Source organism: Barbatula barbatula (genome assembly GCF_947034865.1).
Source record: "Barbatula barbatula genome assembly, chromosome: 6".
In the NCBI taxonomy this organism is placed as follows: domain Eukaryota; kingdom Metazoa; phylum Chordata; class Actinopteri; order Cypriniformes; family Nemacheilidae; genus Barbatula; species Barbatula barbatula.
This window is the reverse complement of record NC_136765.1, coordinates 18,816,306-18,840,079: the sequence shown is the minus strand read 5'-3', so window position 1 is coordinate 18,840,079 and position 23,774 is coordinate 18,816,306. Positions and strand designations below refer to the sequence as shown.

General features: G+C 39.7%; 1 protein-coding gene across 3 annotated transcripts in view; it reads left to right on the top strand.

The window, feature by feature from the left end:
* ltbp1 (latent transforming growth factor beta binding protein 1) overlaps positions 1-22,709 on the top strand; it is a 59,638-nt gene extending 36,929 nt beyond the window's left edge. For 2 of the 3 annotated variants that reach the window (XM_079459131.1, XM_079459129.1), the window contains 22 exons: positions 1,239-1,454; positions 3,651-3,737; positions 4,407-4,532; positions 4,716-4,841; positions 6,600-6,719; positions 6,908-7,030; positions 7,421-7,543; positions 7,637-7,762; positions 8,454-8,582; positions 9,813-9,941; positions 10,353-10,475; positions 10,574-10,705; positions 11,056-11,184; positions 13,812-13,952; positions 15,640-15,801; positions 15,886-15,978; positions 17,044-17,172; positions 18,159-18,296; positions 18,952-19,119; positions 19,200-19,358; positions 19,633-19,782; positions 21,581-22,709. In XM_079459131.1, the coding sequence (XP_079315257.1) occupies positions 1,239-1,454; positions 3,651-3,737; positions 4,407-4,532; positions 4,716-4,841; positions 6,600-6,719; positions 6,908-7,030; positions 7,421-7,543; positions 7,637-7,762; positions 8,454-8,582; positions 9,813-9,941; positions 10,353-10,475; positions 10,574-10,705; positions 11,056-11,184; positions 13,812-13,952; positions 15,640-15,801; positions 15,886-15,978; positions 17,044-17,172; positions 18,159-18,296; positions 18,952-19,119; positions 19,200-19,358; positions 19,633-19,782; positions 21,581-21,753 (3,002 nt within the window). In that variant the 3' untranslated portion in view covers positions 21,754-22,709. The remainder of the gene's footprint in view (positions 1-1,238; positions 1,455-3,650; positions 3,738-4,406; positions 4,533-4,715; positions 4,842-6,599; positions 6,720-6,907; positions 7,031-7,420; positions 7,544-7,636; positions 7,763-8,453; positions 8,583-9,812; positions 9,942-10,352; positions 10,476-10,573; positions 10,706-11,055; positions 11,185-13,811; positions 13,953-15,639; positions 15,802-15,885; positions 15,979-17,043; positions 17,173-18,158; positions 18,297-18,951; positions 19,120-19,199; positions 19,359-19,632; positions 19,783-21,580) is intronic. The other variant, XM_079459130.1, reaches the window with a different exon arrangement.
* The last annotated feature ends 1,065 nt before the right edge of the window (positions 22,710-23,774 follow it).

Below are 23,774 nucleotides of genomic sequence, written 5' to 3'. Positions count from 1 at the left end.
CTGCTACGTAGATGCTTTTACACGCAATTCATTTGTGCTGTTATTGTTTATTTTCATGACCTCTTTCCTGACCTTTAAATTATATTTTGCTTCCTGTCTGAGGTCTACTGTCACTATTCATGTTCATTTCAACCTTAGACTGTACATTTTAGTGCTCTCTAAATATTATTTGCACACTTTTGTTTTTGAATGTCTTTGATTCCTTTGATTTACTTTGTCAAATAAAAATGGCTTAATGTACTGAAAGGCAGTGTAAGATTAGAGATTCTTCCATTTAATACATTTGTTTTTACATCTGGCACCTCCTTAAAACACAAAAAGAGCCTTAGGGACAGATTTACTAACAGCTTGCGGTAGTATACGCATTTGTAGGAGTAGTGCTTTATGGGAAGAGGGTGTTTAAAGGACCATTGTGTAATATTTAGCGGCATCTAGCGATGAGGTCGCGAATTGCAACCAACCACTCAAACCACCCCTCTCTTTCGAAGCACTATGGAGGCTTAGAGAGGAATACGATATTGTTAAGTTTTTGCTAAAGGAGATAAAATATTTACGAAACACGCTCCATAGAGCAGTTTTTCTTTTTGGGGTTACTGTAGAAACAGGGGACCTGCGGTATATTGAGATAGAAATAGCTAATTCTAAGGTTATAAAAACATAATGCTTCATTATGTAAGGTCTTTATACACCTCTGAAAACATAGTTATGTGTATTATGTTGTATTACTGTCAATAGATCCTCTGAGGGATAATTACACACTGGTCCATTAAATGAATCACACCCAATGCGATTTACGAAGCTTTGCGCTTGTTATTGTACTGGTATTTGTGGCTTTATTTAACGCTTACAAAAAGCATGTCTTAAACCATGCGCTAATTTGAGCTGCTCTTGGTAGATTGTGTTTGTCATCATAGGAATAAGATACTGCGCCTATGTTTTTATTGCGCCTTATTAGTAAATCACCCGAAGAAATTTCCTCTCCCATCTACACTTCTGTTTAATTGCGCTCTCGCACTATTTCACCCTGTTAAGTAAATCTAGCCCTTATAGTATTATTTTGGGAGTTTGTGAGGTTTTATTGCAATTATTTGCAATTAGAAAAGTCAATTTGATTCTATATGATGAAATATTTAAAGCATGTTAAACATTAGGTTTTAGAATGATGGTTCTATGTTTGACCATAGTGAACGGACAGATATTATGGCTGTTGTTTGATGAAAGTCTGTTCTTTTTCGTAGCTGCATTTAAAGAGATTTGTCCTGGAGGAATGGGTTACCATGTGACCACACCATACATTTACAAGCCCAAGCCACCTGCTGGACACGGCCATACAGATGGTCAGGGGCAAGGCAATCCTGCAATCAGACACCAGGTTCCTGTAGACCCTCCTGTGCCCTTCCCTACCCTGCAGCAGCCCATAGAGGCTCTCAGCATCACAGAGAGACAGCTACCCGGTGAGTCAAATGTGCTATTACAGATATTATGATCACCCAGGACATTATTAAGAAAAGCTGGTACAGTTACCAACAAAAACTTCTAAATTAATTAAATAATTTTCTTTAATGTTGAACTGTATGCAATTTTATATTTTTGGCAATTGTTTTAAACCAATTTACAAAAAACATCATACACGAATATATAACGACACAAAAACAGGTGTAAAGGACAGTGTCCAGGTGTGGGATTGTAACGCAAATATTTTGTCACTCTTCAAGGAGATCCACAATAGCTACACAAGTTCACCCAAAATCCACTCTTTCCTGCCCTTTTTTCTCCTTCCCTGTTTAAATGTCATCACAAGCACCCTTGGCACCGGGCAATGGAATGAGGCTTGGCATTGGTGTAGAGAAGAATGAGATGTCCAGAATGTAGCCAAGACTCTGTGTTCCTATAGAAAGTGAACAGACAGGACATATCTCTCTGTACCGGAGAGAGTCATTAGACTTGCTGCCATTGATTCCACCTCGGAAAGGCAAAGTCAAAACCGACGAAGGATTCCAAAAGATCAGCGCATCACATTATGTTTTCTCCTTTCAGCACGCTCTCACAATATAAACTGCACAGGTTTTATGGCCTCTCTGCAAAAGCAGCCTGTAAAAGCATTGCGCTGCTGAAAAGTGCCGTGGAGGTGGGCCAGGATCCCGGAGAAAAGTATTTGTCCTTGGTCTTTTATTACATTTTTGTCCTGTTGCTAGGGGACCGTACCACAGTTTCAAAGTGGCTCTGAAACTGATGTTGGTCTACTGAAGTTCACCTTGTACTTGTCACCATTGTGACAATGAACGGATTTGGTTATTTTGACTACATTCATGGTTTGCGCTTGGTGTTGTGCACCTGTTAGCGATCACCTTGGATAAACATTTTCGTCTAAATGGTCTTGGCTTGAACAAAATGAGACAAAAAGTTGCTTTGGATAAAAGTAATTAAAGTTTTCTTCGTGTTTGACATCCAGGATTGTTGTAAGAATGCAGACTACCATGTTAATGTGTTTAAGGAGACAGAACGATGTTAAACCTGCATGACTTATCGTTTTAATAGATTCAAAAGCATCATCAAACATTTCAAAAGATAAACCCATTAGGAAAAACTCTCTAATGAAGTAATTAGGGAAGATCTTGCCATGTGATCAAGTCTTTGAAGAGTCTCTAATGGCTCAGTTTAGGATAAGTGTGGTTTCTGGATGAGATAAGGGGCTCATTTTAGTGTTTATGGTGTATGTGCAGATCAAAGCACATTTCATTTCATCCTCCAACAACACTCGCGCCAGAACCTTAAGCATCAAGAGATTGTGTGTATGTGTGTTTGTAAAAGAGACAATGAAGGGAAGCAAGGTTTAACATTTGTGAGATTTAAACTCTTCTTTAAAGATGTTTAAGCACCGCCCACTTTGTGCATTAAGATATGTTCAGTTGGTCACTGTACGTGGGTTTAAATGTGTGTGTTGTCTCTCTGTTTCAAGGTGACTTTTACCCACCCAGATGAGAGTTGATAAGTGAGTGGTATATGCCGGACAGGCGTTTACAGTCAGGATGGAGCCTGTCCTCAATCCTTACATGCATATGCCTATAAACACGTCTTTACTTGTCCCCCTTCAAACAACTATCCACACGTCTACCTGTCTCTACTCCAAGTGTGTGTCTGTTATCCTGTCCATTTGCAAAACCGTGCTTTCTATCTGTTCCCTTTCCATATGTCTACCTATATTTTGTTTTTTGTTTCCCCCAGTAACCTTTTCTGTCTCTATCCAAATACCTGTCTACTATTTACCTTGGTGCCCTCCAAACACCTGTCCACCTGTCTTTATTTCTCTCTTATCTTCCTCAACATCTTTCTTCTGACAGTTCATCAAACGGCGGTGAACCTGTACAGCTGACCCACTGGACATGTGCATAGAGTCCTGAAGTAGTTGTGATCGACGGCTTTTTATTGAAACAATGCAGTTCTTTTTTGTCGAATCTGCAAAAGGGGTCCGAACAAACACATGCAGAGGGTTGACAATGATGGCTCACAGTGTGATCTCACTGATCTGCGTCCAGAAGTTGGGAATTTTCCATTGAGCATTTTCAGGAAGGATGCAAAATAATCTTGATGCTTAATGAGAAGAATTTCTAACTCTTTCTCTCTTTTGCTCGTTCCTTGCTGCTCTGTAGAGGTGAGGGAGGAGGTGTCACCTCCTGCTCCAGTGGAAATTCTGCCCTCCCATGCAAGTCAAGAAATCTCACCAACACAACTGGCAGGTGAATGTCATCCATCTATTGATCTTGTATGTCTCCCTCAGATTGATGCTTTCTATGCCTATGTAGAGAGGCTCTTAAAACTGAACTGACAGGACATTATGCATTGGATTTTAGCCTGTTTAACCTTTTGCTGACTCGTCCGTTTAAGTTTATTTTTGGTATTCATTTTCCAGGAAGTGATGAACGGTATGTTCCCCACTTTCAAGACAGGCTGCAAAAAGCAAGGGACCAATTAGGAAGTTGCAAAGATATTTTAGTTCTTCTTCCAAGCAGATATTTGATACCTCACATACACTCTCTATCTCTCTTCTTACTTTTTGGAAGTTGACACTTTGTGGAAGTCCTCAGGGATCTTATCAGTGTAACTGTTGACGGAGGCTTAATAAAAGTTATGTTATCCTCATTCTCCGGATAGATGTTTGCTTAGCCGCTTTCTCCTTCCCGCAGAGAATGAAAGATTCATATCATAACAGTCCCTTTATAGCCAATAAACGTCTGCTTCTAATAAGTGATGCAATGGATGAGTTATTTGTTTACTTATGAGTCTTTGTAGCTGTAAATGTATTTGCCCATTATGTTTATTTAATGCATTATGTTTTGTTTTTGTAAAAGATGACCATAGTTTGGCTCTCTCTCTCTCTCTCTCTCTCTCTCTTTCTATCATCTCAGTGATTGACGAGTGTCATGTAAAGCCTGATATTTGTGGCCCCGGGGTCTGTGTTAACACACCTGACAGCTATATATGCTACTGTGACACTGGCTTCAGAACTGACAGCGAGGGCACCACATGTTTTGGTGAGAGGTCAAGCATAAGTTTAAAATAAATGTTGATAAACCACATGAACGGGATTATAGGATATAATGATGGAAAGTATCTTGGTAGCCAGAATGTTACAGAAAGATTTGATACTCACATGCCTTGTAGACTTTCAGATTTCATGCAAAAGTCACTTATTTGTTTATGATTATTTTTGACAGATGTTGACGAGTGTGCGGAAAGCCCAGGTTTGTGTGCTAATGGTCACTGTCAGAACACCCCGGGCAGTTTCCAGTGTAGATGTGAGCCTGGCTTCATGTCGAATGAGGAGGGCACCAGCTGCTTGGGTAATTACAAGACTCTGTCACGCAAACAAACTTACCCATAATAACACACACAAATAAAGTAAGTCAGAGATCTGGGGTAGCATTCAATGTAAAAAAAAAATTAAGCAAGGTTTACTGTTTAAAAAAATTTGATGGGTTCAAACAGGCCCTGTATCATTTACATTCAGGCAGATGCTTTTATGCAAAGTGCTCATTTAGGTTATACTTTTTATTAGTATGCGTATTCTCTAGGGATCGATCCCAGAACTTGTGCGCTGCTAACACAATACTTTACCAGTAAAGGAACAGAACAACCGAATGAGCTCCTTGATAAAAATCTATTTACATAGAATCTACAGTGACTTGTCCTCTTTGTCCTTGCTGGCTTAATCCCATTTCTGTTTGAGTGCATCCTGGCATTCTGGAGGTTTGGGGCTATTTTTCCTCACAGGTCACTGGCACTCCACTCCTTCACTCGGCTTTTATTTTGATCCAGACGGATCAGCACCCATATGAAGTCTGTTTTTGGTCTTAGCCCACAATGTGGTCATCTAAATACAGACAGAGCTCTGCCTCTTTCTTAACTCCAAACACATCCTGTGTGCATGCCATTATCTGGTTTTGGAGGTTAGACGAGGTATAAACCGCCTCCCTGTGACACACTCTGAGGTTTGTGGAGGAAGAAGAGAAGTATTATCGTACCCTCAACCGCGTCACCCAAAAACTCAGCCGCAGATGAGGAAACGTTGGAGTCTACGATTCTTGGAAAACAGATCTTTTCCTCATATTAGCAAATTCATACTGGCTCATTATGTCTGTATAAAGCGATATGGCCAGCGCTGTGGTTTCTCTGGTTTACTGATTGAACTGTTCCAGTAATCTCCTCTTTTGGTTTTGTAAAAAAAATGGCCATGTAAGAATGCGTCCCACCTTAATTCTGTAATCTGGAATTTGTAAAACTGCTGTGCGTCAACAATTTAATGCAGCTGTTTGTTTGCTTAAAGCCAGTAATGAAGTCAATCTATAAAAAAACTGTATTACTTCATTTCTAAACTGCTTTGCTTGTAACGCGTTGAGTATGTAAGATATTGACTTCAATTCCAGTTTCGTGTTGTAATTTTCAGTTGATTCATTGGGTAATTCATCCCGCAAACCACTTTGAGGTTTCCTCCGCATATTTTACTTTTTTATTATAACAATCACGCAAAACCATGTTTAAATATTTATCATTGTTTCTTAGCACGTCTGACTCTAATCATGACAATAGCAATGCTTTCTATGAGTATTTATCTGGATATTGAACTGGAAAAGTAATGAAAATGTGTGGTAGCTAATGCGTTCGCCTCTCAACTTTTCTCCAGAAATCTGTTGTGGTAGTAATTAGGTGATGTCTTTTCAAGCTCTAAAAACATTTTTGAACCATATCCATTGAGAGTAAAGATGAAGTGTCTTTAGCAGCAGTTCGAAGAAGCGATAAAGTGAAATGGATGGTTGGAAAGCAGGCAGGGTGGATGTCGTACATCATGGAATTGTAGGCAGCAATCGGAGCGGCTTTCTGAAGTCAAAATGTTTTTTCTTTCACTCGCTTTTCCACCACCTGAGTCAGTCGTCTCCTGTCCATCTCTCAGTAAGACAACAATAACACCCATCCATAAGAAGAGACCCTCTATAAAACCGTCAGACCTGACAGATACAGAACCTCTGCTGCCAAAACAACTGCCTGGACGGATAGCTTTCTTTTATATTGACTTTTTCTCTTTCTGTTCTATCTTTCTGTAGATATCGACGAATGTCGGGAAAGTCAAGTGTGTCCGTCTGGTCTCTGCTATAACACTCTGGGCTCTTTCATGTGTTCTCCATGTCCGGATGGATTTGTGGGAAGAAACGGCCAGTGTGTCGGTAAAACACAGAACTTTCCCTCCAATCAGAAGTTTGAAAACTCTTTTGCTTGTGCTTGTATGAGATCAGTTTAATTGTGCATTAATACGAGCACAGTTACTTTTTGACGAATGAGAAGGCCTTTATAAATGTGACCCACAGCGCTATATTCCCTCAGATGTATTGTGTGTGTGACCTTCTCTCTGCAGATATAAATGAATGTCTGGATGAAAGTGTGTGTGCTCATGGTCACTGCACCAATCTGGAGGGATATTTCGTCTGCACGTGTGACAAAGGCTTCTTGCTTGATGTTGATGGCAAAACCTGCACAGGTATCATACGTCCACCGTTCATCAGATTTTGGTTCGTTTTTGGTTTTCAGCTGGTTATCACTTTATCATCAGCTAACAAATCTGCTCTTATTTTATTTTATAAGATGAAAGTCACACCCACAGCACGTTTCCAATTATTGATATATGTTCTCCCATGATTTGTTCTGTATTGTCCCTCACTTGTTTTGTATTCTCCCTATGTTGTTGGAAGTTTGAAAGCTTCATATTGCTCAGCCTTTTACATGATGCGAGTTTTGACGTGCAGGATTGTGCCAACTCATCTTTGTTTGTTTCTTCGATGTCAAACAATCGGATTACAAAACCTAAACAAAACAGAGAAGCAGAAACGGAACTGAGCAAACTTTATGTCTGTGTGTGTGTGTGTCACAGATATTGACGAATGCCAGGATGACAGTGTGTGTACACAAGGTCACTGTCAGAACACAGAGGGGTCGTTCATCTGCAACTGTGAGCCAGGTTTCGTACTCTCCTCCACAGGAGACCAATGTGACGGTACGAGAGTACATGTGTGTCTATGATTTATACAACTGTTATTATCATGTGAAATTAATTGGATATTATATTAAAGTATTGTAATGTTTGTAGATGTGGATGAGTGTATTGCGCTACAACAGACGTGTGATGGCGTGGGCCAGTGCGTGAATATAGTGGGCTCATACCAGTGCAACTGCCCACAGGGATATAGACAAGTGAATGGAACTAGCTGCCAGGGTGAGAAACACGTTTACACATATACCGTGCTCTAAGCATTCTATCATACTGTGACACTTGTGCTTCCTCGTTTTGGTTATTGTAATTATCATGTTGCCTTGTTTTTATCAGTGTCATAGTCTGTCTTGTCTTTTTTGTGCCTTGAGGAGCGTCAGGTTGCCGCTTCTTAAGGAGGGGCTTCTGTCATAATTCTGCCACATCATGTCAGGTTTCTCTTGGTCTAGTGGCAGGATCATGACAGAACCTCATGTTTAATGTGGAGAGAGGCAATTATTGTTGATTTGGTTTGCCATACGCTCTCTCTCATCTCCTTGTTATTGCTTGTCATTGATTTCATGCCCAACACCTGCTCCCTCTTGATTTGATCCCTCATTTAATGCCCTTGTGTCTTCTGTCTTGTGCTGGTTCATTTTGATTTGTGTGGGTGAGTTCCTGTGTCCTTTGTATTTATTTCTGGTGTTGTCTTAGTATTAGTCCTGTCCAGTATAGTTAGTCAGTGTTCCTGTTTTCCTGTCATGTTTATACCCTTGTTCTTGTTTTACCCCATCGTGGGTTATTGTTTTGTCTTTTGTAATAAAGTCTTGTGTACCCCTTACCGGCTGTCTGCACCTGGGTCCTCTTGTCCATGCTCACCACCCCGTTCACGACAAGTGAGTACTCTATTGTTTTCAAACATCCTTTTTTCTTGTAGATATCGATGAATGTGAGGACGACACACAGCTGTGTGGCCCGAAAGGAGAGTGTTGGAACACTGATGGCTCGTTCTTCTGTTTGTGTGATGCTGGCTTCGTGTCCACACGTGATCCAGAGGGCTGTAAGGGTACGTGCACGCTCACAAGCCCATCTCACAGGCTGATCCCTTACGCTGCTGTTTGTCCTGATCCTAAGTGCTGCTGATGTTTACGCTAAATGTATCTATTGCTTTGTTGAAAAGCCCCGGTCTTTGGCAGCACAAGAGAGAATGAGGGAAATGAGAGAGAATGAGAGAAAACAAGAGATTCTGTGTCTAAAGGCTTTCGCATATGAGCCAATGTTTTTAATATTATTTGTTTTCATGTTACAATTTTGGTTGCATTTTTGGAATTCTGTTATGAGCTTTCATCATTTTACTATTTGTTTAGTTTAATACTGTATATACTGTAGTTCAAATAATCATTTAGTAACAAAGATCCATAAAAGGAAGAAAGGAGAAGGGAACCGGCAAACATTCAACATCTTTAAATAACAAATATAAACGTAAATAGACAGCTGGCAGCCCCCCCACGGGCCACCACCGGCGACATACACACAAACCACAACCAAAAGCAAGGCCTGGTCCCCTCTCACTGACGGTCCAGTCGTTCATCCTCTTATGCTCCTGATCTCCTCCGTGATAGGAGACCGGCGCGCGTACAGCTGATGCTCGTTATCACTCACGCACCGGCCTCGAATCCCGGCTCGTCCGGCCTACCTCACTACACATTTATTTTAGCTTATTGATGAGGTAACACTTCTAATTTTCGTTAAGTAAAAAAATAAGTTGTTCTATTTTTATTTTATTTGAATTAACAGATTTCTTTTCATTTTAATAAACTATAACCTTGATGTGCTCAACATGACTTTCTGTTGCTGGTGTAAATGAATCGAAAGCAGTATCTAAATTTTTTTTAAAGGCCTACATCAGTGATACACGTCAAAATTGCTGTTATTATGAGATAAGAAAAAACGTGATGAGATTCGACTGTTCATGCCCTCAAAACTGAAACGTTCTATGGCTTTGTTGATGGTGCCATCAGACTATTAGGAAAAAATATTGATTTATTAATTCATCTCTATATTCTTCCGAAATGCAAAAAGAAAGTTAACATTGTCTGTAACAAAGGGAAATATAAAACAAACTATTGTAAGCAATAATTGAGACTATTGTGGATACTGCTAGTTTGGTTCCTTTTTCGTCCCCTCAGTCAAATCAGAGCTTTTGGAAATCATAATTACATGTGCATTGAAGACATAGACATTTAAGTCAGTTGTATTAGTGAGTATTGTTTTCAAACGTCCTTTTTTCTTGTAGATATTGATGAGTGTGAGGATGACACACAGCCATGTGGCCCGAACGGAGAGTGTTGGAACACTGATGGCTCGTTCTTCTGTTTGTGTGACGCTGGCTTCGTATCCACACGTGATCCAGAGGGCTGTAAGGGTACGTGCACGCTTACAAGCCCATCGCACAGGCTGGTCCCTCCCGCTGCTGTTTGTCCTGATTTTAAGTGCTGCTGATGTTTATGCTAAATTTATCTATTGCTTTGTTGAAAAGCCCCGGTCTTTGGCAGCACAAGAGAGAATGAGAGAAAGCAAGAGATTCTGTGTCTAATGGCTTTCACACATGAGCCAATGTTATTTTTCCTCTGGTGGGACGTGCGTATGTGCTCCCAGAGCTCTACCAGAATTGTTTTAAATGTCCCATCCAACTGTAAAAAGAATAAAGAGGAAACATTTGAGCTGGATGTCTAGACAACGAGGAATATAATTTATTATATTGAAATGACCCACTTGAAACCAGTTGGACAACACCGTTCGAAACATGTGTGTGTGTGTGTGTGTGCTTTTTCAGATGAAGATGAATGTCTAGATGGCAGCAGGTGTGTAAATGGTATCTGTTCAAACACGATGGGCTCGTATTTCTGTCAGTGTGAAGGAGGCTTCCGTTTGCACCCGACCAATCAGACATGCCAGGGTAAAATTCCAATATCTCCCTCCTCCCGGGAGCTTTTTACTGATTGTTTTATTAGCGTGGGTCCATGTGCTGATTTGTTGGTTATGCTATCTTGTCAGATATTGATGAGTGCGCTGAACTTGGGGCATCTATTTGTGGGGTGTGGGATTGTCAAAACACACCAGGCTCGTACCGATGTGATGTGTCCTGTCCCCCTGGCCATTCCCGAGGCGATCATGGCACCTGCATTGGTGAGTGCTTATCGCCAGCTTTAACCATGATGTCATCCCCTGATCGTGCTCCATAGCTCTGCCCAGATCTGATTCTCTTGTTTGTTTTTGTGTAAACCCTATTTAACTGCTTATTAACACTGCATATTGCATTTCTGATCAGAGGTCTACTCAACCTTTTACATCCATTTATTGACCGCATAACATTTGACTGTTGCATCTCATTCATTTCTGACTGTTGAACTCTTATGTGTTATGTTCATCCATTCATCAATCGACCCATTCAGCTGTCCTCCATCCATCCTTCCAGAGGATGCCAATCTATACATTAAACAGAGATCACTAAACTCTCACTTTCTCTCTGGCTCTAGACATGGATGAGTGTTCTCTGAATGAGAATACCTGTGGAAGTCATGGCGTTTGTCAGAATACAATGGGCTCCTTCAGCTGCCAGTGTGATCCAGGGTTCAATGACTCTCAGGATGGTCAGGGCTGTGTGGGTACGTGTCTTCACCAGTTTTTTTAACTCTTTTCTTCCAGCCATATAAAATTATTTTACTGTATTATTACACAAATAATTCACAAGTGAACCGTCACTTTTAAATAAGTTTTACATTCACGTGATGTAATGCGTTAGGTTTCACAATGAAAAAAGACTATTACGTATTAATATTGTATTGTATTGTATTTATCTTTGTAAAGCTGTCATCCTGGTAAGCAGGTAAAACTGAGCTGGATTTTAAACAGCTCAGAATGTTCAGGTTTTTTTGTCACTTCCTCGCAGACGACATAAAAATGATGGCAGCCACTTTTCTACAGCCATGATTGATGTGAGTGTTTAGTTTCATCCTGTCTGTAGATGGATGGCACAAACCCCGGGTAATGTTTAAAACATTGAGACCCGGGTTAAACACATCAGTGGCCCTATTCACACAGACATATTATTACACAGAGCACAGCTCACACAATCAGGTACCATAAATGTAATGAAGCCACATTGATTTTTGAGGCCTGGTGTCTATTTGGTTTGTCCCATTTTGACTGTTGTGATGCCTGTCACCAAATAGAAAGAGAAGGATGGAAATGAAAGAAAACTGAGGAAGATTTACCATTATTATAGAGGTGTGGTATTCTTTAATTATATGCTTTTTATAAATTCGACGCTTGAATCTAAAAACACCTTTCAAGCTGTAGGTTTTATGGGTATGCACTTCATAATGGTTAAACCCTGGACATTGGGGTTGCTTCTGCCACTTTTCATCAGTTAAGCTACAGTACACCAGCAAACAGTGAGTCCCACATATACATTCTTTAAGGCTCTGATCAGACGTTATTTGTCTTGTTGGCTTGTGAAACTAGCCACAAACAACCTCCATCGATTCTTATTTCCCACAGCAGAAATACACTGCATACACCCACCCACACACACGAACACTGCATTAGTCCCACTTGTCCCTCTTTCTATTCCTGCCCTTATCCATTCCTCAATCTCCCTCCTCATTTTCTCTCCTCACCAATTCCTTTCATCTCTTTTTGCCTTCATCAGAACAGTGTGTGGACAGTCGAAAAAGAAGAGAGCAGACAGTAGTATAACTTGTTGCTTAATAATTAAATGACGTTTCGCACATGAGCTCTTACAGTATGTTTGGCTAAGGCCATGACTCTGGTCATGGTCAAAAAAGGTGTGATTTACTCTCCCACGCACACAAGCTCATTTACACATTATGTGTAAACACAATTAAAAGCCTAAATTCATGTTTGGTTTTATTTCAAAATGAAGATATTCATTTAGAGAACCTGCAAATGTGTGTCTTTATATGAACTAATGTGTCAAACTCTTGAATCCCATTCTTGAAGAGATAGTTCACCCAAAAAAGAAATTTCTTTCATCATTATTCACTCATGTAATTCCAAACGGTATTACTTTCTCTCTTCTGCAGAACACAAAATATTTTTTTAAGAACGTTGGTAACCAAACAACATTGGTCCACATTGATTTCCATTGTATGGACACAAAACCACTGAGACATTTCTCAAAATATCTTTTTTTTGTTCCGCAGATATATACAGGTTTTAAACCACATGAGGGTGAATAAATGATGAGAACATTTTAATTTTAGGTGAACTATCCCTTTAAAATGTGTTTTTCTGGAATGCACAAAACGGCACTAGTATATATGAGCTCTGATGAGACTGTATCTGTATTATACATTGTTTCTTCTGGCACAGACATTCTTTCTCAACTTTTATGATTCCTAGCGGCGTAGCACCCACGCCTCTGCCGACTCCAGACGAGCGTTTAACACATAGAGGCTTATTGACGGGCTGGCCCACCATCACGAGGAGGGTGTGTGTGAGCGTGCGTGTCTGGCTGGATGGCTCCATTAAAGTGTTTGGAGTCCATTGCACACAAAGGCTCTCTCCACACACGTTGATTTATTGCATCTTTTGTATGTGGTGCGCTGAGATGATTGATAAAAGCGAAGAGAATGAGAGTCACAGATGTGTGAAGCATTAAGGGGGGAAAAGAGAGAGGGAATGGACTGGAAAGAAGGAGAGAGCCATGTTCCTGGAAGCCGACACTTGCATTATAGTGCTACTTTGGTCGTCATAAATTCAAACTGTCAAAGAGAGTCGGGAGAAGAATGGAGCCGTTTTATTTACTCGAGTCAACTGTGCACACAGTTTGTCATTGTTCGGGGAAACAACAATAAGCCAGTTTTTCGATAAGGAAAATTAAAGGTGCCGTAATTGATGCTAGCTGTCACGGAACTAACAACAGACTGCACTGAATATGACACGCCCTCAATCCAATCCCCGCCCACAGAGATGTTTCTAAACCAACGACACATCATCTTTTATCACAAGTCATAAAAAACCCGAACTAACCTTAAAGCGCACAAATAATGTTTGATAACTGGTATGTTAGCAGTAGCATACTCGCAAATCTCCACTTCCACCTGCATTTATGGGCTGCTCTGCAAATGCACAAAATCAGCTTTAGCATTAATCATTAATGTTTTTTTTATAATTAAAGCTTCTTACCACTGTCAGAACTTTGTTTAAAAAAAGCTTCCAGTAGATCAGTCTGTGGTTCGGTCATAAAAATGTCTCGTTTTTCCTTTAGACGTGAACGAGTGTGAACTTCTCAGTGATCTGTGCGGTGAGGCAACCTGTGAGAACCGAGAAGGATCTGTCCTGTGTTTGTGTCCAGATGAGACTCAAGAATTCAACACGATGACTGGCAAATGCCTCTCTACAACTCCAGGTAATGCTTTATAAATGTAAACCGTATATACTATAAACAAATATTATGTGGCCCAAACTTAACTTCCAGTGGACCTCCGCAAAGAATCAATAACCGTTGAGTTGTAATTAAATTTAATAGAATTAATATACAATAAAATATAAATTAAAAATCAAATAAATTGTTTTATTATAACCAAACATAGAAGGGAAGTTAACTTCGGGCCAGCACTTACGTCCGATTAAACTGTCCATTGCAGCCCGACCACACACTCGCACTTACAGTTAATTGTTTAATGTCTGCAAACTCCACGTAATAGACAAATTCATCCCAGCAGCAGTTAGCACAACCCAAACATACTACACGAAATACCAAAGATGACCTTTGAACCCATCCTGTCACTGAACTCCTCAGCATCACCTAGTACTCAAATAGATTCTGAAGTTCTTCACGTTTTAATCTCGACCGTGGAGATCTTCTAGTGCAACAGGACATTAACTTCCTATCATCAGGGTCCAACTCAGAGTTGAACAGAGAAAGTCTGGGCGTGATGAATGGGGCTTGTAAAGGATCTGGCAGAAGAGAAATGAGATTCAGCATGAGGATTACAGAGGGACCAAAGCACCACTGGCCCCAAAGCACATAAGAGAAGCTCCTACGCTATGATATAAGACTGCTAATAGAGAGATAGCCTGCCAGAAGTCCTATCAAAAGTTATCTTCTTTTGAAAGTCTTGTTAGCAGATTCACTGATTGCAATGTAATTGCTATATTAGCCTCACTGCTTTTATTTCTTAAATTAAGTTACAATTTCTCGCAGTGTTTAACTGCACAATGATACATTTCTGCAATTTCGAATACCCCATGCAAATAAGTGCAACTGTTAAAACATGTTAGACTGTCCCTGAAGACAAGCACACAAGCAGGAGACTTCAGACTCTGATATCAGCAGAGGGTTTAAGGGTTGGCACTGGCTCGATTGGACTCAATTTGTTCTTCTAATGCTCCAGAAACACTGAAATAGAGAACAGTGTCGATCAGATATGTGTGTTAGTGTGTGGGAGCGGCTACACACCAGCTGTGCCTGAAAGATCAAGTAACAGGAAGCGTTTCCTTAGATCTTATCCAACTGTTTTAGTTGAGGACGTTTGTTCAAATCCACCCACCTAATCCTTCTCCCCCTTAAAACCCCACTGTCTCATGAGTTTAAATATGATTTTATAAATTTTTTATGAGTACCCCGGTGTCTGTCACCAGAGCTGGTTTTCACATATACTAGGGGTGTAACAATACATTGATGCAGATAACAATACCGTCAAAATCAAGGTAACCAATATCGCTATTCTACATGTGGCATCGTTAAAAATGTAATCGATATGGCATTGGTGGCGGAGAAAATGGATATTTATACCCCTATAAAATACCATAAAACTACAAGCACAATAGTTTGGAATATGAATCACATAAAAAGTAAAAGTCATAAAAAGAGAACTGAGCCAAAACTGCACTCTAATGTTGTGTACTATTTGTGTTCCTGACCTTAATTTTGGGCTATCCGCTATTGCACTGAAGTGGTAAATTTATTCATTGATGTTTTCTCGCACTTCTCTTTTGCTGTTTTTATTGCTATGCTTGCAATGTTGAACATGATTGAAAATGTTCTGATCCTCTGGTCTGAGTTAAATGTCTTTGTCCTCTTGAACCTGCAGCACCATCGGTGGAGAGGAAGGAGTGCTACTACAACCTGGACGATGAGAACCTGTGTGATAATGTGCTGGCCAGCAGTATGACTAAAGAGGAATGCTGCTGTACACTGGGGTTTGGATGGGGGGACAACTGCGAGGTCCATCCCTGCCCCGCACCGGGAACAGGTACCAAATGACATGTTACATACACTATACAAATGTACATGCAGACTCCTATAATAAATACTACTGTAACTCTCTGCCATACAGATAAGTTCTCTCAGATGTGTCCTGCGGGCCAGGGTTACGTTCCTACTGGAGAATCTGTGATTCCAGGAGCTAGCGTAGCAGACAGCTTTAGAGGTAACTGTGTGTCTCTGCACTTTTGATTCTGGGATATTATGTTTTATGTACTTTATAATATTTGACCGCCAGACTTCTGAAAGCATCTGACTTACAGTACATATGCTAAAACACACACGTACGGAAGCCTGCTTCCAAATGTAGGGAAACCTCAGTCACAGGGCCGGTCTAATGTACTGATTTAATTTATGAATGTAGCAAGCGTGTGGTTTCTCCTGGGCTGGCGGCGCTGTGGGTGAATGCGATGTGGTGGGAATGTGTGCACGAGGGTTGGTGTTTGTATAGATGTCTTATGCATGGAAAACACATTTTCTCCCTGCCTTCGGTCAAATGACATTCTTGTACGATACCTTATACACTAACCAGAGCTAAATCTTTATGCTACCAAGTCCACATGTAACCAAATGCATGCTGATATAGAGTTGTGGTCCCGAAATAGTACAAATAAATTTTTTGGACAAACCTGCCAGTAGCCAGCTGTTGAATTGAGAAAACATAAAGTTTTGTAAATAAAAATATGTATCCTAGATACATTTTCTACTTAGGAAATATTGTAAGGAGTTAAAGGGACAGTATATACCCAGAAATCCAAATTCTGTCATCATTTACTCACCCTTGAGTTGTCTCAAATCTGTATACATTTCTTTGTTCTGATAAACACAGAGAAAGAGTTGGACCATTGCTTGTAACAAAAAGCATTACAATGCTGGTCAAAGGTGCCCCAGAACTGGTTGCTGTCCTGTATTCTACAAATGATCTTATTTTGTGTTCAACAGTACAGAGAAATTCATTAGGGTCGTCAATAATGGCCAAGAACTCTTTGCTTTAAAGCATTCTTCAAAAACATCTTTCTCTGTGTCCAAACAAAGAAATATATACAGATTTGGAAAAACTTGATAGTGACTGAAGATAGACTGAACTGTTCCGTTAACCTGAGGTTTGAAAAAACCTAAACCCATTGTTGAGTGTGTGTGTAAACAAAAATGAGTAAAACTGATATATTGACCAGTCTGTGTAGATTCAAGTTAATTTACGGACAAAATTAAAATGTTGTGTGTATTGCAGACGCGGATGAATGTGTGGTTTTTGGAGAGGAGATTTGCAAAGACGGCTTTTGTCACAACACCCCTGGTGGATATGAATGTTACTGCAAGTCCGGCCTTTACTACGATGAGAACAAGCTGCAATGTGTCGGTAAGGTCCGAATCTTAATCTGTATGCAGTCACTGAACAGTTTGAAATTCTGTGTCTCAAATATCCTGCGTGTCTCACATACGCTGTTGTCTTTACATTTTATTTGACGCAAAAGAACATGTACATGTGCACCTGTTCTCATACCATCACAGGTCAAGGTTGTATGGTTAGGATATTTTTATGAAACATTTTATTTTAGTGTCTTGTTCGACAAGTGTTCTTGCAAATCATCACAGAAGGGTTTGTTATTTAGATCATCCTGTTTGAGCCATGTGTTGCTTGTGATGTTTGGCTCAAGCTTGTCACTAGGGTTCTTTTGTTGGTTCGGAATGACAGAAGCCTGTTTGTGTGTGGGTGTGTGTTTGGCTGGGTGTGAGTTGATGTGCTAAATGGATTGTGTGTATAAAGGTTTGCCATGGCTTTCTCACGGTAGTCTCAACACTTTTAAATCAGGTTTAAATTGGTGTTTTAAACCCGCTGAAGCTTGTGGCCAGTAGCAGCAGTGTGTTTGCGCAGGTAATGTGTGTGTATGTGAGCGGGGTCAAAGGGCAACGTAATGCATCTGGTCAGGTCGTTACAGTAGTTACGATCCAGACCGCAGCTGTATGGCGCACCGCAGGCTTTCTGCCTGCCTAAACACACACACTCTCACACAAACCACAGGCCCACGGACATGGAGTCTCACCCGGCTGTACTGCATTAACGCTGCCACACCCCTGGCCGCCTCACACATAAACTCTCAACATAGCCACAGTAATTTCCCTTCCAACAACCCACGCGGACACACAAACATACACACGAACAGTCTCGCTCACTTTGCAGATTCAATCGTGCATTTTTACACATGCAGACTGGTTATGTCTGTCCCACTGTACTATGCATAATTGCTTCTGTCTGTGTGTTTTTGATATACAGTATTTTCACCAGTTTACTAAACACACTGACCCTGTGTCTGTATTCTCGTCTCTCTCTTTCTCTCTTGGCAGACATTGATGAATGTGAAGATGAGTCTATATGTATAGACGGTCAGTGTATGAACTCATATGGTTCATATCAGTGTTTCTGCACTCCTCCACTTGTTCTTGGACCTGACAACAATCACTGCATTTCACAACCAGTGGCAGGTATGAGACTTACAGCAACAACACAAACCCTAAACACTACACCCTAAAACCAGCTGTATTCCTTAAGCACTACACTCTAATACCCATAATCTACAGTAAACACTAAATTCACACCCTAAAAACTACATCCTAAAATCCAAACTCTCAACCATAACACTCCATATCCCACATCCTAAACACTTCACCCTAACTTTTAACACCTAAAAGTCCACCTTAAAAACGACACTCTAAAATCCACACCCTAAACACTAATCCTAATAAATTCCAGTTCCATTTCACTCTTCAAGCTCAAGCAAGGGTGTAAATCATATTATCCAAACTATCATCTATTACATCCTAAACTCTACAACCGTATTGTGATACCCCTTAAAATGCCGTAATCAACACAAACAAATCTGCCTTTCACTGCCTTTTATTTTCGGTCTCAATCCCATTTCTACTTGGTGTCATACTGCCATCTAGTGGAAACACAGAATAGGCACTTCAAAATAAGCAGTCGGCCAGTGTATGGCTTGATACATGGAGCTTGGGTTCATGCCATTACCATTCAGCAAGCGTCATTAAGACACAATTCTAGAATTTCCAGTTATTTTTTCACTTCATAACTTTTCCATCATGTGTAGTGCAGAGAGATAAGATGTTTGTGTGTCTACAGGACAAAGAGTAACTGATGTGTATGAGGGTATTTGCTGGAAAACAGTGACGACACAACTGACCTGCACCAAGCCTATAGCCAACAGACAAACCACATTCACAGAGTGCTGCTGTTTATACGGAGATGCCTGGGGAATGGACTGCGCTCTCTGCCCTGGCAAAAATACAGGTAGAAATTGTATAAAAGTGTATAAAAGTGTTGGTTCTGTTCCCTTATCTCTATCTTCTCTACCCTTCACCCTCATTCAGCTGCCTATGCCTCAATGTGTAATATCCGTCAGCCGTATGGTCAAGACGCTCTGGTCGCTGGCCCAATTCATGAATATGAGGTCAGCCCTGAATATGACCCTCAACCTCTGAACCCTGACGGCACACTGCCCTTCTATGAAGATTATGACACAGCCAGAAGTGAGTAGAATAACCGAAGATCCTTTAACGCTAATTCTTTATGAGTTATATAAACTTCAGAATACTTTCTAAATTATGATTAGTTATATAATTGATAATTATATATAGATTAATGTTTGATAGATTTCACCCCTTCTGTGTAGTCTTTTACTGCATTTCACTTGAATCACATCTAATACTGTTCTCTGTAAATGGTTGCTTTTTTTGCAGAGAAATAAAAGGAACTAAATATACAGTTAATACTCCACTGACCTTGGGTTGCAATGTCTTTCAGGACCATATGATGCATTCGAAGGATTGCGAGCGGAGGAATGTGGCGTGCTAAATGGATGCGAGAACGGCCGATGTGTGCGGGTACAGGAGGGATACACCTGCGACTGCTTTGATGGATACACGCTCGACATGTCCCGCATGGCCTGCGTGGGTAAGAGAGATCAAATTCTCACGTGGAACAGAATTAATTGAGGTTTTGTTTTTGTGAAATACATATGCAGGTTTGATGTATATTAGTGACCCTTGACCATAAAACCAGTCATTTGTTGCACAGGTATATTTGTAGCAAAAGCCAATAACACATTGTATGCGTTTTTCTTTTATGCCAAAAATCATTAGGATATTAAGTACATTTCACGTTCCATGAAGATATTTTTCAAACAAGCATAGCCGGAAACATGCCTTTACATAACTTCACTCACTGCTACCCACTCTTTGTCAATTACCCACTCAAATTTGATATCTATGTGAAGAATTTGTGTTCATCTACTCTCCACAAGGTCATTACAGCGTTAAGCCAATAAAGAATGTTAAAACAAACCTGTTTCTTCTGGGCAATGGCCTGCTACAGCATCTCTGATGGACAACTTAAGTTTTTCTCAATATTTAGATTTCTTGCACCTGCAGATTCCAGATTTTCAAATAGTTGTGTCTCGGTCAAATATGGCCCTATCCTAACAAAGCATGTATCCATGGAAAGCTTATTTATTCAGCTCAAATCTCAATTCTAAATGATTGACCCTTATGACTGGTTGTGTGGTCCAGAGTCACATTTAATACAAGTTCTGAAATTGTAATGGATACAATTTATGTGGCTTCAGTTTAGGTCTGAATTTAGAGCTGCTTTTCACCCTAATGGCTCTGATGTTAAACAGTAAAGACTATTATTGTATAAAAATGTTAACATAACGAGTTGAAGTCAAATTAAATTCTTTTTCTATTAGGCAAAATAATTGCATGGATTCTTGTCAATCTGATAATCAGGATCCAGGCCAGACCAGATACACTTTCTTCGCAGTGTAGTACAAATTGTATAGCAATGCACAAGTTCCTGAACATATAAATATAATACAGTATATAAATATTCACAATAAATATGTGAATTTAGTGTAACCTCTTTTCAGAGAGAACATGGTACTAGTTAATTAAGTCTTTACAATCACAAAATAACATTTAAAAAATAAATGTTGATATAGTATAAAGTTGCTACTATACAATGCATGTTATCCAAACCTATACAAATGTCTTCCTTCTACAGAAAAGAAGATATTTTGGTAACCAAAAAAACACCGGCCCCATTGACTTCCCTTGAATGCAGACAAAACCACTGACACATTTATCAAAATATCTTCTTTTGTGTTCATATAGGTTTAGAAAAACACAGGAAAATATAAACAGAATTAAAAAATGTTACTACTAAAAAAGAGAGCAGGAGCGTCCAAAGATTTGAAGCTGGGAGCCTGCAGAATATCCCAGATCTGATCTACGCTAAACACTTTTGTACTGATTTTCTTTAGCTCGGTGGTTAGAGCATGGGTCGTGGGTTCGATCGCAGGGGATTGCGCATACGCAGATACAATGTATACAATAATGCAATATAAGTCGCTTTGGATAAAAGCATCTGCCAAATGCAGAAATGTAAATGATTAAAGATGGCAGACTGTGAGTCTGACCCCATCATCCCACATCAGACCCTGACCTCACTAATGCTCATGTCTAAATATGAGCGAATCCCTGCAGCCAACATCTAGTGGAAATCTTTTCCAGAAGACTTGGTTTTGCTTTTAGGAGGCAACTTCCCATTGATCTCTGTGGTTTTCTAATTAAATGTTTAACAGAAGCTCTTATGTTACCATGTGAGAGTCATGACATCACAGTTAAGTCTCTGTCCTATAAGTTAATGGAAAAACCATCTTTTTCAGACACAGTTTTTGCATTTTCTGTTCCAGATATTAATGAATGCTCGGAGCTGAATTCAAAGATGTCTCTTTGCAAGAACGGCAAGTGCATCAACACGCAAGGCTCGTACAAGTGCGTCTGTCTGCCAGGATTTGTCCACTCTGCTCAGCTCAACTACTGCGTAGCCCAAAGACAGAATTCAACCAGCTCATACAGGGAGTGACCACCAGGGGGCGACAGATATTGCTAAAAACACTTATTTAATCAAGGCCCATATACTCTGCACTGTATAAAAACAAACACTCAAAAAGCCAAAAAAAACTATCCTACTTGAGATGAAGAGTTTAATGTGCCATCTTATGGTGTCTACAAGAGAACTGTATAAAATATTTGTTTTATTGGTCTATGTAAGTTTATTATTATTTCGGTCTTAGAAAGTAGCAAGACATTTGAGGTGTGAAGATGGGCGAGATGATTTTTCAGAAAACTGACAAACCTTAAGCTGGGGGATTGATTTATTTGACCCAGTCAAAGACGTGCGTGCGGGTGGATATTTTACTATTTTACTAATGCTAGACTCTTCGTCTGCTTCTTCTCATCTTTTCTGAAATGAATATATATACTACTTATCATCTCTGTTTCCCATCAGATTTTCTCCTTAAGTGAGACAGACCACACCAAACACACCTGCAATATACAGATTTAAATAAGACACACACGCTATAAAATGTTTCAGTGTTAAGTCTATAAAATAAGCTTTTGTATATGAGCTGCATTGTATTAATGACAGACGCAAGCTAATTCTCTGTGTCTGGGACGCTGGTCCACTGCAGATGTCTGCCCTGTGGAGCAGGCATGACCTTTAGCCTCACCTTTCTTCTAGAAATTGTTATTATTATATTTCTTTGGAAAGAAAATAATAAAATGAAGTGCCTTTAAGTATTTGTTAGATATTTTTTAAACAGAACTCTTTTACTGCATTTTATAAAGTTGGCAAATGTCTTGCCAGGTTGCAAAGCTGCTATTAAAACAGCCGTCGGATTTTTTCACTCTCTATATTTCTCCATGTTTTTTGTACATTTAAACTGAAGAGTCGATAAAAATTATGTATTTGTACATGAATGAATACGATCTGAATATCCATATGATGTATTAAAAATAAAATGTTAAATAGATCAGAGATTGTGATGCTTATACATGCTCTTGTATATTGTGTGATCTACGTTTCTACATCATATCGGTGGTTCTTAACTGGTGGGCCACAAACCAAACGTGGGTGGCAGGTCTCTTCTGATATTGAAAGCGACAACAATGCTAGATGCAAATAAATGCAATAAACGTGTGAATGATTAGGAAAGCAAAACACATTTACTGACATGTTTTTAAAAGCATACGGTAAATGTGCTTACCAACTTTTGTTGTTGATGTCAAAGACCACAGTAACTACAAGTTAACTTCTATGTTTTAGTGCATATCGAACCTAAATCCTGGAAGAAATGGCATTATTGGTAGAAATAAGGGTAACCATAAGGTTGCAGGTAACACAACTACTTAGTTAAAGGGATACTTCACCCGAAAATGAAAATTCTGTCATCATTTACTCACATTCGAGTTGTTGCTAATCTGTATATATGTATTTGTTCTGATAAACACAGAGAAAAATATTTGGAAGAATGCTTATAACCAAACGGATCTTGCCCCCCATTGAGTCCAATAGTAGGAAAAATGACTTAATCCAGCAAACAGTTCTGGGGCACTTTTGATTACCATTGTATTTTTTACTATGGTAGTCCATGGGGGTCAAAATCCGACAGGTTATAAGCATTCTTCCAAATATCTTTCTCTGCGTTCATCAAATGTATACAGTATGTCTTGTGTTATGTTGTGGCTCGTGTGTGTCTCTGTATCTTGTATTGAGCTTTGTGTCCTAACAGTAAAGTAAATTCTTTTCACTATTCACAATGTGTCACACAGCATAACAACATCACTGCCCTAAAATACCGGCTCAAAGCACATAATGGGCCCATGCAGAGTCCCATCCACACTGAAGAATACTACCAGTACACCATCATACAAAAACCATTAAATTCAGAACAATAGGGTGTACATTGAATTGTTCCGTTTCCATAAATGATTTAATAGAAATGATATTTGTGTAATATGCTCTTCTCGCTTACCTTCTAATCTCGAGCTGCGATCTTGTGTGAGAAGAGCTGACTAATAATGAGTCACATCAATTGTTTT